Genomic DNA, 17,427 nt, shown 5'->3' with positions numbered 1-17,427 from the left:
GGGCTGCGGCGGCGGGGCCGGGCGAGGCCTCGGGGGTGCGGCCAGAGCGGGCGGGACCGGCGGGGCTGCGGGAACGCTGTCGGCACGGGGCGGGGGGCGCGGCCAGGTGGGACGGCGCGGGCGGGGCGCGGCGGGAGCGCGGTCGGGCCGGTTATGGCGGCGTGGCCATGTGCAGGCCGGGCCAATCGCGGCCGCGGCCATGCTGCGGGGGCGCGGCCGGGCGGGGCGGGGCCGGCGCGCGGAGTGACGCGCGGCGGGGCGGGGCCGGCGGGGCGGGGCGGGGCCGGCGGCGGAAGATGGCGCGGTGCGGGGCTGGGCTGTGCTGCTGCTGCTGCTGCGGCGAGCGGGAGAGCCGCACCCCCGAGGAGCTGGTACGGCCGCCGCCCCGCGCTCCCCCAGCCGCCCCCTGCTCCCCCCGGGACTCGTGCGTGCTGGCAGAGCCCCTTCACCCCGGGTCCCGGCCCGGCTCCACCCGGCTCAGGGGAGCGCCTGGGGGCGGGCGGTGAGCAGTGCTGTAGTGATGGGCCCGGCGCCTCAGGGCCCGCTGTCGGCACCTCAGGGTGCTGCGCCTGGCCCAGTCTCTCATGCGATGCTTGTCCCGGCGCCACAGCCCGTTCCCGCCCGTTCTGCTGCCGGGCCTGGTGCTTCACCGCCAGTGCGGGAGCCCCGCTCTGTCCCTACCCCGGCCCGCATTCTTTGTCTGGGCTTCTATCCCAGCCCCTGAAGCCATTGCCCCTCGCAGCTGTAAGGGGGAGTGGTGCTGGCAGGGGCTGTCTCTGATTCTAGCACTGCAGAGTGCACTCCTCAAAATTGTCCTGTGCTCCCCTGTAACCTGTTGCTATGGAGGAAATAGGATGTGGGTTAGGACTTTACTGTCAGGAGCTCCTATGTAGAAGTGGTGTGTGTTCTGGCTGAGGGGCTGTAAGGTAAGACCCTTTAGGGTTACCGCAAAGCAACAGTGGTATAGGACTTGTGTAATAATGGCTTTGCTACCAGTGTTCGTGAACAGCTGTAGATGCATTCGTTCCCTTCACGATTTTCCTTTCCTGCATTTGTTTTGCAGACGATCCTAGGAGAAACTCATGAAGAGGAGGATGAGATCCTTCCACGCAAAGACTATGAGGTGGGGAATTAACTAATAGCAACCTGATATTAATGTGATAAGAACTGCAGACAGATTTTGATCAGTTTGAGTTTGTAACAGGGCAGATACTCAATGTTAGGTTGCATTGGCATCAGCAGAAATTCTGAGAGTTGCTGTGCTTGCAAAGAACTGTTCCTCATCTTTGTATGTTTCTGGGATAAAGCCCTGTGAGTAGGTTGAGTGTCTGCTCTCTAGTCAGACTCTTGCTGAGAAAATTCATTTTCAGAGTCTGGTGCATTTTCCCACTTCTTCAATGTGAGATTTCCAGGCTCTGGTGGCCTTGTTTTCTGGTGACTGTAGAAAGCATCTGTAGCTACTTGGTCACAGTTGCCTTTCTGTTGTCTGTGTTCTCATGCTGGCTCACAGCAGCTGTTCCCATATGTCAGATTCTGCTGCTTACAGGAGGTTTTTGCTTTTTGCATCTCTGTATGGTGGTCCTGAAGTATTTAGAGCAGTTGCTGTCAGTGTGGGTGTCACCAGCCCAGCCTGTTACTGCTTGACTTGAATAGTTGAAGATGTGGATAGAAATAGTGGAGTTTTGTGAGTTTGACTGGAAGCTATTGCTGTTAGCTCCTTGCTGTGATAAACTGAGGAATTGATACTGTTCATGTGGAGAGGAGTTCCTAGCTAGTGTTCCTGTTGCAGTGAGAGGGTGACTATGAAGATCCAGTGTTATCCCCTGGACTGTCCACGTGGAGACACTTCAGGAAGTGTAAAACTGTACAATGTGACTTCTCTGACATAAAGATGTATAAATCAGTTGTGCTTCTGTTTGTTTCACTGTCTCTCTCGACTTGAGCAGTGAAATTGTTCTGTTCTTTCACTTTGTGATTTTCAGGGTCTGAATGCTCTAAATATTTAAATTTTTTCCAGGAGTATTTTCTCCTACTACTGTTTGCAAAATCTACTGGGGGGGTAGTAATGACTTCTGTAGTGTTAAATAAGGTCTTCTAAACATAATTTTTTTCACAGCCTGTTGCAGCTGATTCTCCTAAATTGACCTTTTGCCATTTCAGAGCTTGGATTATGATCGCTGTATCAATGACCCATACTTGGAAATCTTGGAGAGTATGGACAACAAGGTAGGACCTTGTTCTTTCGTAAGCTAAAATCGTGGAAATTGTCCAGAGGAATTGTTAATTGGAAGTGTGCAAAGCCTTTTTGGATGTGGCTTTGACCAGCCTGGTAGGAGAAGGTGTTCCTGTCCATGGCAGGGGGGTGGAATGAGAGGAGCTTTAAGGTCCTTTAAGGTCTCTTCCAACCCAGATCATTCTGTATTCATAAATATGCTCCACTGCAGGAAGTTTTATGGTTTTTTTCTTCTTTATGACAGAAATTCTGTGTGTTCTCCTGTTTCTCTATTACAAAAAAAAAAAAAAAAAAAAAATTGGAGATTATAGCTCCCAGCATCTCTTGTGATCCTCAGGTTTAAAGTGACTAAGATGTAGAGTCTTTCAGTTTCCTATTTTCAATTTGCTGTTGTCACAATCTTCTGTTGATTTATCCCTCTGCTGTTGAGCTATGGAGCCAAAACCCACTTTCCAGAAAATCCCTGCTTCCGTGTTGCTTTTATTTTACTTTTTTTTTTTTTTTAATCCTCTTTCCAAACAGAAAGCCCAGAGATATGAAGCAGTGAAGTGGGTGCTGGTTTTTGCTATTGGAGTCTGTACAGGCCTGGTAAGGATTATGCTGTTCGGGGAATGAAGAAAATTCAGGACATTAAGCAGGAATAATTTAGAAGTCAGTGGCTAAGGAGTAAAGAAGATTCTCTTTCACGGTGATGAGAGCTTAGTAGCTAGAGTTGTCTTTTGGGAATTATAGCATGTTATAGACTGTTTTTCAGGAAGCCTTTTTTTTCTTTCAGAACTTGCTGAGTTTTGTTTGTAAAGTAGTCTGGCAAATCCTTTAATTTTGCATACAGGAAAACTTGTCCAAAGCAAACAACTTAATAAAAAAAAGATGACAATTTATGGCTGAACTGAGAAAATTAGCCCAGCTGACTTTATGCCTCCATTAAATACCAGTTTTCTTCTGTAACCTTAAGTATGTTGAGGGTGTTAAAAATGCTGCCAGATTAGTACTTTAATGGGTAGTAGTCAGATGCAGAAGTGCATCTTGTCAGGAATAATTCTAGGATGGATCTGTCCCAGTGAGAGAGAGGGAAGAAATCTGAGTTTTCAAAGCTGCTTTACTCTGAATTATGTTTCTTTTGTCTTCTTCATCTTCTCTTCTCCCCTGTGTACATATTTCTGGTAGGACTAACTAGGGGGTGGTCTTCATTAATTGCGCGTAGAAGTTCCTGATGACAGTTCTGTTTTCTTTTCCCCAGGTGGGTCTCTTTGTGGATTTCTTTGTGCGACTCTTTACCCAGCTCAAGTTCCAGGTGGTACAAAGCTGTATCTTTTACCTGGGGCCTTGCTGGACTCAAGTGACCTTTTCCTTTCTGTTCCCATGTTTTGCTCAAAACAGCTGACTCTCACAATTCTGCCACTGGGCATTTTGTTCATGATTAAGCAAGTTTTCAACTTGCTTATGTAATTCAGCCCTTGAAACCAAGAAATGTGTCCAGTATCGGATAAATCAGCAGAGACTGAAGGAATGAGTGGTTTCCCTTCCTCATAAGTCAGTGTTGAGCTTTGAAAAGAAAGCCTGGCTTCCTGACATGTTGTGTTAGTTGCTCTGGCTGGATTAGGAAGCACAGGCTTGGCTGTTGATGCCAGTGGGAGGCCCAGATATTACCAAGTGACTGTGTGTTGATGTGGGGAATGTTGTTTTCCTTGACCATCCCTGCAGCGGTGGAGGAATGCACCGAGAAAGGCTGCCTTGCACTGTCCTTGTTGGAGCTGCTGGGGTTCAACCTGACCTTTGTTTTTCTTGCCAGTCTTCTGGTCCTGATCCAAGTAAGACTTCGGTCCATTGCTGCTCTTTACACAACCTTCCTTTCCTCTCACACTGGTCCTTGATATGAAATATCCTTGCTAGAAACACTTTCTGCCCCAAAACATCAAACTAACTTCACAGAGCTATTTGATTTAGCTAAGCAGGGTCTCTTGGTCCTGTGCTCTCTGATGAGATGTTGTTGGTCAGGTATGAAATCAGTGCACCATAGTGTCAGTGTTTCTTTTCCACAGCCTGTAGCAGCTGGGTCAGGAATTCCTGAAATTAAGTGCTACCTCAATGGAGTGAAGGTTCCAGGAGTTGTGCGTCTGCGGACAGTGGTGTGCAAAGCTACGGGAGTGCTCTTCAGTGTGGCAGGAGGTAAGGAGGGCTCTGTGTGTTGATCTTGTTGAGGGAAGGAGTCACTGAAGGGGAAAAAATGCTTTCTCTGCTTACATAGGGCACAGAAGGCCCTGCCTTTCCAGTAAAATCCTTTTGGTGATTTGGAGCAGGGTCGTGAGCCCTGAGTCCAATTATAGAATAAACAATAAACAGAAGGATCAGGACTATCAGGGAAACGGGATTTTCTGAGTCAGCTAGTCAGATGTGACTCTTTGGGGCAGAATCCAAGAGAGAGACCTGAGAATGTTCCAGGACACAGCCTGAAGGCAGCAGGGCAGAATAACCTGGAGAGTTCAGAGTCCTTGTAACAGTTGTTTTTCAATGATTCCACCCATTTGGTGTGCAGAATCTGTGCAAGTGTTCACAAACATTTGGGATTGTTTAGGGAGCAGGGGGTCAGCACCTCCCTGTGAGGAGCTGCAGGCTCAGCACAGAGAGCTGTGCCATGGCGTGGGAATGGTGAGCTGATCTCTTCTGGCTTTGTCAGCAAGGGAGGGTGGCAGTGGGGAAAGTGTGTTCCCTCACGGGCCCTGTTTTTCCAGGTCTTTTTGTCGGGAAGGAGGGTCCCATGATTCACAGTGGTGCTGTCGTGGGTGCGGGCTTGCCGCAGGTTAGTGCTTCCCTGAGTCACTGTCCTGGTCACGCCACTGCTTTGTAAGAGTGAGTTTCCATCTACTGTGTTTCTAAATCTTTACTTTGTTTGTAGTTCCAGAGCATGTCTTTGAGGAAGATCCAGTTTAACTTTCCCTATTTCCGCAGTGACAGGTACTGTACCCAGGATGTGGAGGAGGGGAGAGGAGGATGAGTGAGCAGACTTTCCTGGGAGAAGGGTGGCGGGCTGGGGTGATCCACTCAGTTGTTTTATCAGTTTCTTTCTAGAGTCCTGCAGTTTCATTCTGCAGCGAGACAGCACCAGGACATCACTCTTCCAAGCTGCTCTGGTCTTCATGTTCATAGATGTTCTCTTGTGCTGCTCTTTACCCATTTCAAACCTTTAATGTGGATGGCTGAAAGCTCAGTTACTTACCCCTTATGATTAGGATATGCTACAGAGAAGGCTAGTTCTCCTGAATGTGAACAAATTCTTGCCCTGTCATCTCTGTAGTTCTTTCAAGTGGTGCTGGAGTCCATGGTTTGGGATGGTTCCTCACACACCAGGCAGTTGTGTAGTTAGCAGAATTCTGCTCTGTGGTTGTGCTCTACAGAAAGGGCTCAGTGCTGCAGCTTAATAAATAAATGGCAGTGTCTGCCATAGCCAGCTTTGCTCCCAACTCTCATTCCTGAATCCCTGGGATATATCCATAACTGGGGACAGTCTCATACTTTGCAGAATCTAAGCATCTCCAGAGCTCTAATTTGCTAAACTGAGGTTGTTTTTTTCTTCATTTCAGGGATAAAAGGGATTTTGTATCTGCTGGAGCAGCTGCAGGGGTTGCAGCTGCCTTTGGAGCCCCAATTGGAGGCACTCTTTTTAGTTTGGAAGAAGGTTCCTCCTTCTGGAACCAGGGTCTTACATGGAAAGTGGTGAGTGATGGTTCTGACTCTTTCTGTGTGCCTCTTCCTTGAGAAGAGGGCTCCCCTTGGTAGGGCTTTTCCATGAGGGTGTTCAGATCATCCTGATTCTTCCTGAGCTCTCTTGGCAGGAGAGAGGTTGCCTGTTCTGTCAGTATTCCAGAACTATTACAGATCAAGGGCAGAGATGAGCCCGGTATTATCTGTAACTGTGGGGCAGCTCTAGACGGCAGATCTAGTGTACCTGGGAGAGAGGGCTTCTGTGCCTGGGCTCTCTGCAGTTTGATCCCTTCCACAGTCAGTTCCTTTCCTCAGGCATGAGTCTCAAGGAAGAACTGACTGTGCTAATCTTAACTTTGGGAACCTTTGCTTCCCCTTTCTTTTTTTTTTTTTTTGTCCTACTTCCACAGCTTTTCTGTTCCATGGCTGCCACCTTCACCCTAAATTTTTTCCGCTCTGGGATTCAGTTTGGAAGCTGGGGGTCTTTCCAGCTGCCTGGGCTGCTGAACTTTGGGGAGTTTAAGGTAAGATTTATTGTTATTTCCCCACTCTCCAGTCTCTTGTTAGTCCCGTGCATCTGTCTGCTAGTTTGGAGGTTTCTTTTGACACATGCTTGTATTTCAGTGGAAGGCACTTTATACTTACCTGCAATACATTGATACCGTCAGACAGAATTGTTCCCCTCTGGTCTTAGCTACTCAAAATTTCTAGCTGTGGAGACAGAAATTTTGGTAGGAAGTTGCAGAAATTACTGTAATGCTTTTTTTTTACACTTCTTTTGCACAGTGCTCTGAGTCTGACAAGAAATGCCACCTCTGGACAGCTGTGGACTTGGGCTTCTTCATTCTGATGGGGATTGTAGGAGGCCTCCTTGGAGCCACCTTTAACTGCCTGAACAAGAGACTTGCCAAGTACCGCATGCGCAATGTGCATCCCAAGCCAAAGCTGGTCAGGTAAATGTGCTCTCTTGAGTTTGTACAGGGATCTCACTCCCAAAGCAAAAGCATCAGTCTAGAAGACCCTGTGAGTAGGATTGGAGGAAATCCCAGACTGGTTATTTTAAAAATCACGAAATGAAGCCTCCATAGAACTTAAAAGTGAACACCAGAAACCAGATGTTACAGTCCTTGTAATTTTTTGATTACTTTGGTGGTACAGAGAAGATTGCATTCCCTCTTATAAGGGCAGTGGAAGGAGCTCTTTATAATAAAGTCTGCACAAACCAGGGCTTTGTCTCCATGCAGGATTTTTTTGTGTCCTTACCCAAACTGATATGGAAGGAATAACTGATCTCACTTTTTAAGATCATGTTGGTTAATTAAATCCACAATATCTGTGCTATTTAGAGAGGGAACTTCTGTGTTATTCTGAAAGTAGCAGTTTGTTTGCTCTAGCTCCTAAACACATAGTCTAAGTTTAAAAAGAAAAATAATTTCAATAGTTAGAAAAGAGATTGAGAGATTGTGCATCACCCTGCCCAGTCCTATCTACCCTTTTACCCTGTAAGGATGTACAGAACATTGTTTCCATGCGAGCAGCCTCATTACTGAACCCTGGGGCTTTTCATATGTGCCCTGCTGTGTGTTCTCTGGGTGGAAATAGCTTCTTTTTGGGGCAAGCAGTTAAAAAGGGGAGCTAAGGCAATCCCTGGGAACGAAGTCATAATTCAACTCAATTTGCAGTGTCCCTTGTTCTGATGGTAAGTTATGGTGACTGCTGCTTCTAGCAGAGCTGGAACTAGGTTACAGGGCTGAGTGTGGCGTCAGTGTGTGGTTTATGTTGTGTCTTTCAGAGTCTTGGAGAGCTTGCTTGTGTCGTTGACCACCACCGTCATGGTCTTCGTAGCCTCCATGGTCCTGGGGGAGTGCCGGCAGCTGTCTTCCAGCAGGCACGGTGGCAATGACACCCTGAGCCTGCAGGTGAGGGATTCTTATGTGAAGATTATATCCCCTGTCATATTGTTCACCCTGCAGAGAAGCACAGGCGTGTAATGAGCTTTTGACAGCGTGCAGTACATGACAGAGCTGCAGTGAGAGCCCACGGAGGGTTGCAGGAGCTTAGGGTAATAATGAAATAATACATTGTGCTTTTGTACAAAGTAACTCAGGCTCTGAGTCAAGGAGCCCATTGATGCTGTAGGTCCCATCTCTGCTATTGATGTTTGGTCTGAACTTCCCAAAGCATGGCTAACAGTGACAGAAGTGTTATTCCCATTCTGCCCAACAGCTAATGTAGGAGACAGTGAATTTTAACCCTTTGTGTCTTTTGTGTCCTGCATTAGGATGTATCAGAGGATGTAAATGCAAGCATCAAAACTTTTTTTTGCCCTAATGAAACGTACAATGATATGGCCACACTCTTCTTCAACCCTCAGGAGTCAGCTATCCTGCAGCTCTTCCACCAGGACGGTGAGTTGTTAGGAGACTGCCTCATTCCATGCTTAAACTTCTGAGTTTCATCTTACCTGGAACAGCACCACCAGGCTAGGAGCGTCTCCAGGCCTTCATAGCTCTGGAGGACTGCTAGTACAGCTGGTGAAAGTCTCCTTGATGGGAAGAAAGGCCTCCTTTTCCTCTCTTTTCACTTACTCATTGTCTGCGTGCGTGTTTGGACTGGGAGACTCAGTAGCTGTTGTGAGATGAGCCTGCTGTGAGCTGAGGGGTAGATGGTGCAAGACACTATCTTGGACAGACCTCTGCCCCTTTAGTCATGATTCTTCTTGTGTTGCAGGTACTTTCAGCCCAGTCACCCTATCCCTGTTCTTCCTTCTCTATTTCTTACTCTCCTGCTGGACATATGGGATCTCTGTGCCCAGTGGTCTGTTTGTACCATCACTGCTTTGTGGGGCTGCCTTCGGACGCCTGGTCGCCAACCTCCTCAAAAGGTGCATCAAGTGTGCGTGTGAGGGATGTGCTGCAGGTGCCCCAGGAGCTCTCAGGCAGGTTTTTCTAATCTGAGGGCTCTGTGCTTTGCTCTAGTTACATTGGCCTGGATCACATCTACTCAGGAACCTTTGCACTGATTGGGGCAGCAGCGTTCCTGGGAGGAGTGGTGCGCATGACCATCAGCCTGACTGTCATCCTCATCGAGTCCACCAATGAGATCTCCTATGGGCTCCCCATAATGATCACCCTCATGGTGAGTGCAGGGCCTCAGCCCTGGCTTTCTGCAGGCTGCTTGAACCTGTGCTGGCCCTGAATCTTTGTTACTTTCAGGGCTGTCATAAGAAGTCTTATACTTGGAACAGCAACTCAGTAGACCTTGTGTTTGCTATGCAGGTAGCCAAGTGGACAGGAGACTTTTTCAACAAAGGCATCTATGACATCCATGTGAACTTACGAGGAGTGCCTCTCCTGGAGTGGGAAACCGGGGTGGAAATGGATAAGTAAGGCTGCTTCTCTTGGCCAGGCTGTGGGTTAGAGTTTGTGGTGGGGATTCTTGCTCAGAAATGCTTTAATGCAGGGGGATGATGCTTCATCTCAAATAAACCTGGTTGCTCTGAGGAGCACTGTGGGGGCTGTGAAAGGAGTTGTGCACCAGGCCTGCAGCAGGAAAGAGATGTTGAAGCCCCTTCTGAGGGGGTGGATGGATGGAAATCTGCAGCGTGGATTAGGGAGGTTCAGCAAGAACTTTGTGAAAACATTCCATTGGACTTTGCTTCTTGTGGAATGTCATCGCCTGTTGTCTCTGTAGTGTTTAGAAACTTTATTATAAGTTAGAACACTCTACCTTTCCTCTAGTGCATCACTGATACAATGTTTTGTTAAAAAAATTTTAAAAATCAGGTGTGTCATCACTGCTGATACCACACGGAAGGTGAGCACACACATAAAAGGAGCCAGCAGAACTTAACTGCAGCAGACTCCTTCAGGATCTTGTTTAGGGACTGGTTTATTTCCATGTTTGTTCACCACCAGCCTTCTGTCACTGACGTGATGCATGCAGCAATGTTGGATTTCTGTTTCTTCAGGCTACGAGCCAGCGACATCATGGAACCCAACCTGACATACGTGTACCCACACACCCGGATCCAGTCCCTGGTGAGCATCCTGCGCACGACTGTCCATCACGCCTTCCCTGTGGTGACGGAGAACCGCGGCAATGAGAGGGAGTTCATGAAGGGGAATCAGCTGATCAGTAACAACATCAAATTCAAGGTAAAGAGTTGCTTTAGTTATTTAGGCTTTTTGGGCAGAATTCAGATCAGAGAAGCACCTACTGCAATACAAAAGTTTTAAGGACTCCATTTCTTTCCATTCTCTGGGTGATGGTAGAGGCAAAAGTTTAAGAGGACAAAGTAATCTGTTTAACATAGATATGGAAATGTTTGGGTTTGTTAAGGGAATTACACAGTCCTATTGGCTGTTCCTGCAAGTCCTGCAGCAGCAGTGGCTAATGAACATGTTACATGGTGGCACAAAGCTATGATCTAGTAGTTCATAGTCACTCTTGGATAACTGTTGACTTGCTTAGTGAGTATCTGAAAGTTGTTTGTTATGTCCAGAAATCCAGCATCCTCACCCGAGCTGGAGAGCAGCGCAAGCGTAGCCAGTCCATGAAATCCTACCCATCGAGTGAGCTGCGTAATATGTGTGACGAGCACATAGCTACAGAGGAGCCTCCGGAGAAGGAGGATATGCTGCAGCAGATGCTGGAGAGAAGGTGAGGCCCCGCTAGGCACTAATGTGTGGAAACAGGGTTTTTCCATATGTTGAGATGTGTTGTAAGGAATGTTTCGTACAGTCTCTGTCATTCCATCTGTCAGTGGAAACAGCGCTGGTATCCATGTTTTAGAAGTGATTTGTCAGGTCTGGGAAACCGGTGCTGCGGCTCACACCTGTGACCAAGTCCCAGGCAAGTGGGTTGATTATGTCCAACTTCTTACATTTCCTTCAAACACCTATACAGACATATTTCCTGGAGAGGATGGAGTACCTGGGAAGATTTCTGTAGGAATTAATGTCCTCTTGTCTGCAAATATGTGAGAGCTCTGGAAAGCTCACTTATCCCAGCTCATGTCCTGGTGCCATGATACTGATCCCACCTTTCTGGTAACTGGGCTGAGTCACCAGGCTTGCATTGCTGTTACTTCCAAGCAGAAGCCCAGCCTAGTAAATCATTTTCTAAGTCAGTGATTGTGACTTTCATGAATGGCATCCTGACCCTGACATTTTGCCAGATGCTCAACTTTTATTAGAATCTGAGTGATTTGGCACTGAAAATTGCTTTAATAGCAAGTGATTTGAAATTGAGTTAGGAGACTGTCCTCTTCTGCTGCTCTGACCACTTAATGGCTCTTGACCCCTCTCTCCTATTTTTTTTTTTTTTGAAAACTTGCTTGTCCCTGAAATGTTCAGGAGAAGGTTGCAAAGAGCTGAAACAGCTGCTCTTTTAGGAGTTGGGGTATATGAAGCTTGTAACACATGGTGTTAAATCCATCACAGATACACTCCCTACCCCAGCCTGTACCCTGACCAGTCTCCCAGTGAGGAGTGGACCATGGAGGAACGCTTCAGACCCTTGACCTTCCATGGCTTGATCTTGCGCTCACAGCTGGTCACCCTTCTTGACCGGGGGGTTTGCTACTCCGAGAGCCAGTCGGTGAGTGTTCTGTTCAGGAACTGCAGCAGAGACATCCCTGCCCTCTCAGCTGAGCAGGCTGGCAACAGTATTCGTGGGCTGCCAAAAAGAATATATCTATTTTTACACTTGAAGGAATGCATGTGTGTTTTAAAAGTTGCAGGCAGGTAATGTGAATTCTCCCTTGCAGCTTTAGAGTAAAGGAAGTTGAAAATATCTCCAGGAAAAGGGCAGCCATGGTTTATAAGGTTTAAGAAGTAATCCAACACACTTCTTTCTTGCATAAAGATACAAATATATGGTATGAATACATGACATAAAGATAAGCAGAACTGGAGAACAGAGGGCAGATATTAAATGCAAATAGAGCACCCAGCAGTATATACTGTGTGTTTTACTGCTGTGTGTTGAGGTCTTAGCAGAACAATGTCAGCTGTGTCACTTGAGATCTGTGAGATCTGAGGCCCAGCTCCCACACGGTTGGTTTGCTGCTGCCCTCCAGTGTCAAGTGTAGATTTGTCAGAGGTTGGGAAGCAAGATCGGTTCTCTGTCAGCTAAAGGCCTGCACAGGTTTGGGTAACAGCACCTCTGCAGAAGGTGGATGTGTGGGTGTGGGAGGAGAAGGAGGTCTGGGGGAGCAATGAGGGGGCATGGTTTGCTGTGCTGCTTGCAGCCCCTGTGTTGTCTGGGATGGTTGACACATGGGTTCAGTGGGGTTTCTTTTAATTGCAGAGTGCAAGTCAGCCCCGTCTGTCCCACGCAGAGATGTCAGAGGATTATCCTCGCTATCCAGATATCCATGATCTGGACCTCACATTGCTGAACCCTCGTATGATAGTGGTAAGATATGCACTGCAGTGTGACAGTGTCTCCTGATACGTATTTACAACTGTCCAAAGCCTTTAAAAAACATTGAGAGCATGTTTAATACTCTCTTTGGTGCAGTGACCAATATCCTGTGCTCCTCAAGCACTCAGCCTTCTCTGAATGTGGAGATCCCCTGATGAGGTAACAGTGTCCATTAGTGCTTTACCTCTAGAATAAGGCGTTGCCTTTTCAGTTTAACTTCTCAACAAACCAAACCAAAATAATGTCATATTTGTGCAGAAATAGAAGATGACCATGATCAAACACTCCATCCAGGCAGCAGTGCATGGAGGACTTGTAGGAGTTTATTGTTAGTGATTTCCAGAGACAGTGAAAATGCCTCTTGTAAATAACATGATTTGTTTTTCTTTCTTAGGATGTCACCCCATACATGAACCCATCACCCTTTACTGTCTCTCCAAATACTCACGTGTCACAAGTCTTCAACTTGTTCAGGACAATGGGACTCAGGCATTTACCGGTTGTGAATGCAGTTGGAGAGGTGAGTCCTTGTCTTGTCTTAGCTGAGCAAGGAAACCACAGTGTTTGTGCAACATTTTCCATCTTTGGGACAATTAAGATCTCTTTTAACATCAAACAGAAATGCTTTGAAGAGGTCAGAATGGGATTTTTTAGGTCCCTGAAAACTGTGTCTTTGTTGCCATCTTTTGCGTCCTAGTCTGCTTCCCCTTTACCTGCAAAGAGCAGGATGTGCATCTCTCCTGTCTCAGGAGTGCAGCCTGTAGGAGCTGTCCCAATTTTGTATCTGTTGAGAGGCCTTGAGCTCATCAGAGGCCACTAATTTGCCTTTCCTTTCACAGCTTTATTCAAGGCCAAGAGCAAAGTTTCCTTTATGTTGGGGCAAGAGGTTTTTCTGTAGGAAGGGACTTGTATTCTGTTCCTACTCACAGGAGCAGCAAACCAAAGGAGCGTTAAAATGGTTTGTGCTTGGCTCACTGTCCTTGTCTCTTTGCTGTGTACAGTGCTCAGGAACAGTCAGTAGATGTCAGCAACCTCCTATAGCCACAATGAGGAACTGTTCCCCTTAAGCCTGACCTGGTCTGTGTGAGGCAGCACTGCTTTTTCTGCCTCGGGGTTCCCCACAGTTACTCTGCAGGGCCTGTGAGTTGCAAACAAGATATGTTGGCTCGTTCCATTTTAGTACAAGATGCTCTTGCAGTATTAGAGAAGAGCCTAGTTCTAACCTCTTCCTGTGTGTAAAATCAGTGGTTTCATCAGCTGAAATGTATGGTTTCACTGCTTCCACAGTAGGCTGGGAGAGGGTCCCTTTTGTCACCTGCCAGTGTGCAGTCACCTCTTGACCATTTCTCTGTTTTGGCCTTTCGAACTTCCTTGAATGTATCTGATAGGAGCTATCAGAAGTCATGCCATGTGGAATACCAGAAATGTCTTGAATGAAGCCCTAAAAGACAGCTTTATTATTTCTAACTGCAGTTTTTACTTCCCAAAGGATTTTACATGTTTATGCCATCTGACATGGAAAGGATTTCCCTTCCTAGGCAGGGGGTGCTGCTGGTGCCAGACACCACAGCAATGGTTAAGCTGGTTTTTTGGGTGTAGTTAAATCAGCATTCCTGCCTGGAGAGGAAGTGTTGGGGGAGGGAGTTTCTACTTGAATCTACTCTAACTCAGCATTGGTCAAGAACTGCTTTCAGGTTTCCTCTTTTTGGGGTGTTGAAAAGAATGACTGCTTCATTATGGATGTCTCTTAGTGGCACATTTCTGATACTGACTTGTATTTTCTTCCTCTTTTCTTCCTGGTTAAGGTTGTTGGGATAATCACTCGGCATAACCTGACCCATGAATTCCTGCAGGCAAGACTGAGACAACACTATCAGACCATTTGATCCCCTGGCCCTCTGTCAGTGTGGCTTCCTCCCTCCTCCAAGCCTGCACACATGCTCGCATTCTGCTTGGACACCACAAGGCCCAAGACCTGCCTTTTGGCTTCTCACATGCAGATCAAGCCTGGGGAACTGGAAAACATCTTGCTAGCCAGAGGAGCTGCCTGAGCCCAGGGCTGTTGGTTGGCCTTAGGCACTTGGTTTGACAGCTCTTGATCCAGGTGTTTTCTTCCCCTGTCCCCCAGTTATCTCCTCCCATCTGATGTCCTGACACTGCGTGCTCTGCCGTTTTGTTTTGGGGTTTTCTGAAGAGTTGGAAGGAAGAACCATTTCCCTCCACTGTGTTCTGGGCAAAGAACTGCAGCATCTTTCCCTTCCTCCTGTATGACTCCCTTTTCCTCTTCCTCCGTTGTTCCTGCAACTGTTGCCTTATTTGTGTGAGAAGGGGCTTGCTGTCACCACTGAGAGGAGATGCTGAAGTTTGCAGATACCAAATAGCTGCTCTGGAGGATGGTTTCTTGCAAAAGCAGTATTTAAAAATGGAGCATTTTGGAAATACACCTGTCTTTGCAAGTGTTCCCCTTTGCCCATGTTTTTTTTCATTCTGGCTTTACTTGTTCTTAATTTCTTGGCTTTACTTGTTCTTAATTTCTCTCCTTCTTTCATGAGGAAATGTTTCTGCTGTGATGTTTTTGACAGCAGATGACTTTTGAGAGCAACTCAGCAGATTTGGAGTTCAAAATGGTTATTTTTTAGTTACTGTTTGGGTTTATAGATATTTAATATGTTTGCAAAGCATCTCAGAGAAGGGAGATCTCTTTCCTGTTAGCTGTTGCTGTTATCTCCCTGTAAGAGACTCTTCTAAGATGCTTGGTGACACTCCACTTTGACATTCCTGCATTTCTTGGCATTTGTAGGCACTTTGTCCTTGCACTGCTCCAACAGTGAGAGCCTGGGGCACCTTTCCAGCTGGAGTCAGAGGCCAGGGAGCTCCACATCCTGAGAGCATGGAGAAGTGTTGCTTTCTGGAGGCACATAGAACTGATGGTCTCTGGGCTTGAATTCTCTCTGTGTCTTGAGAGGAGCTGCTGTACTTTCAGGCTGCCATAAGGAGGGATACTTGGTGCTGGTGACTAAGGCAGGGTCTCCTGCAGGTGATAAGTGGGGCTGTCTGTGCTCTGAAAATGCTTGGGATAATGTTTGCAACTGCAGCAATCTGTAAGGGTAAAATCAGCACTTGGGAACCAGTTGCAGCCAGTTCAGTGCTTTAGCAGGTACCATCCTGGCCAGCACCTGTATTGTTCCAGCAGGCACCTGCCCTCCTGAGTTCTGTGTGCAGATAACCCTCAGTGGGAAGCCAGTGCTGTGCCTCAGGCACTGCAGAGCTGATTGGCTTGATAAAGCACAGAGCATTCTCTCAGCCAAGATATTGGGACAAGTTGCATGGGGAATGTATTCCACAAAAGCTTCTACACAGCCCCTAAGCCCTCTAGTTAACCTGTTGTCTGCCATTAGGACCTGGCTGAGTGGGAATTGGGGCAGAAGAAAGGCAGATTTTCTGTGTTTCCTTAGAGCATAGGAATTAGCATCAGCTACTACTCTTGATTTGTGAGTTCTTTCCCTTTCGGTGGAGTAAGGATGTTTGTTCTGTCTGGATCATCTCTGGAGGTGTTGTCTAAAATGCCTGTGTTCCCTGAGCTCTGGCCTTACACTGAGCTATCCCAGGAAACTTCCAGCACCCATTTGCACTCCCTGAAGCTGGACTCTAGGTTTGAAATATGCTTATGTTAGACTGCCTTTCATTCAAAGGATTTGTGCTCCTGGGTAGTTACGAATCATAGGAGTCCTGCTTTTGTGGGATTTCAAATCACTTGTGGAATTTGGAATCCTGTACTGTTAGAGCACCTGTGAAGAATGTCTTGTGTCACCCCATGACTAGGGCACCAGATGCTTCCCCATCTGAAGGCACCTTGCCTTCCACCTGTTGGCAGCACTGTCTGCTATGCCTGGGCATCTTACTCAAATGTTTCAGCTGGAAAACACACCCTGTCATTCTTTCAGTAAAGAAGTTTTCAGTGAGGATGGCTGGAGACCCTGTCAGCTGCTTTAAGGGGAAATCTCAGCATAGAGTTACTGTTCTGTAGCCTGCAGAAAAGGAATTTCAAGTTCACCTGACATTTGGAGATGTAGCATTTCCCTTCTGATGAGGACTGATGCCAGGGGGCTTGTGTTGAATCAGTTCTTGTTCTCACACTTCAGTTACTTAATTCTTTTCTTAAAACACACTTACTGCTACCCTGGCTCTAGTTGCTTAGTGATTTACCAAGAGACTTACTCTAACATAGGTGCCTGTAACATTTTAACAGAGCAACACTAAGGGAAAACTAACCCAGAACGTGGGTTAGTTCTGATGGCAGGGTTAGGGGCTTGGTCTGGGGCCTTCTCCCTTGCCTTGTGGTTTCCTGTGCAGTGTTAGTTATACAGTTCTGAATTATTGATTACTGTGAACCATTCCAATGGTAGCAACTTACCTTTCCATTTGTTTTTGTTTGGTTTTTTTTTGCACTGTTTTTTGTTATGAAATGATGTAAGCTAATTTCATGGTGTGTGTATATAAATTGTATTTTTTTTAAATTTGTATGAATATATTTTTATTTGAACTATAGCACTTGGGAAGTATTCATGTAGTTGTAACATGTCTGAGAGTAAAATGTTTGTGTCTCCTTCAGCACTTTCAAGGCCTTTTGATGTCTCTACTATTGTTTTATTTTTGCCCTTCCTGATAATAAAACTTGTAGAACATGGTGACATCCAAGAGCATGATTTGAGGTAGTTGAGTAGTTGCTATTTATGAGCTGTCTGGATCTAACAGTTTGTACAGAAGGTGCTCTTAGGCTAGGCAGAGAGGAATGGCTGTGATCCATTAGATTGTGACCACTGTAGTTCCACATTCTCACAACAGCTGTTTTAAAGGAGGGAATTGCCATGTTTGATGAGGAGCTGAATTGTGCACATTGTGCTGCTTTTCTTACCTGAGAACTCACCTTCCTGCCAGTAAGTTCATGAAAGAGGTTTAGACTACAGTGTGGCACCTCTTGTATCACAGTTGGCTTCTCCACAGTTCTCTTCTTCTTAATTTCATCTGTAATGTTTATTTAGTTTGTGGCTATCCTTCCTGCT

The 17,427-nt window shown here is 46.6% G+C and overlaps 1 protein-coding gene across 1 annotated transcript; it reads left to right on the top strand.

Moving 5' to 3' along the window:
• The first annotated feature begins 289 nt into the window (after positions 1-289).
• CLCN6 (chloride voltage-gated channel 6) lies at positions 290-17,427 on the top strand. Its single transcript, XM_066203273.1, has 23 exons — positions 290-371; positions 1,064-1,123; positions 2,161-2,226; positions 2,756-2,821; positions 3,474-3,540; positions 3,938-4,044; positions 4,276-4,402; positions 4,966-5,033; positions 5,130-5,188; positions 5,815-5,947; positions 6,346-6,459; positions 6,722-6,888; positions 7,728-7,854; positions 8,217-8,343; positions 8,666-8,819; positions 8,914-9,073; positions 9,214-9,320; positions 9,906-10,092; positions 10,440-10,597; positions 11,380-11,536; positions 12,248-12,355; positions 12,759-12,884; positions 14,170-17,427. The coding sequence occupies exons 1-23, from the start codon at positions 297-299 to the stop codon at positions 14,248-14,250; spliced, it is 2,601 nt and encodes an 866-aa protein (XP_066059370.1). The 5' UTR covers positions 290-296; the 3' UTR covers positions 14,251-17,427.

This window comes from Chamaea fasciata, unplaced genomic scaffold, assembly GCF_029207755.1.
Source record: "Chamaea fasciata isolate MVZ Bird 193981 ecotype frontalis unplaced genomic scaffold, bChaFas1.0.hap1 SCAF_23, whole genome shotgun sequence".
Classification (NCBI taxonomy): Eukaryota; Metazoa; Chordata; class Aves; order Passeriformes; family Sylviidae; genus Chamaea; species Chamaea fasciata.
The sequence above is the reverse complement of the archived record's forward strand: the minus strand, read 5'-3'. Positions and strand labels throughout refer to the sequence as shown.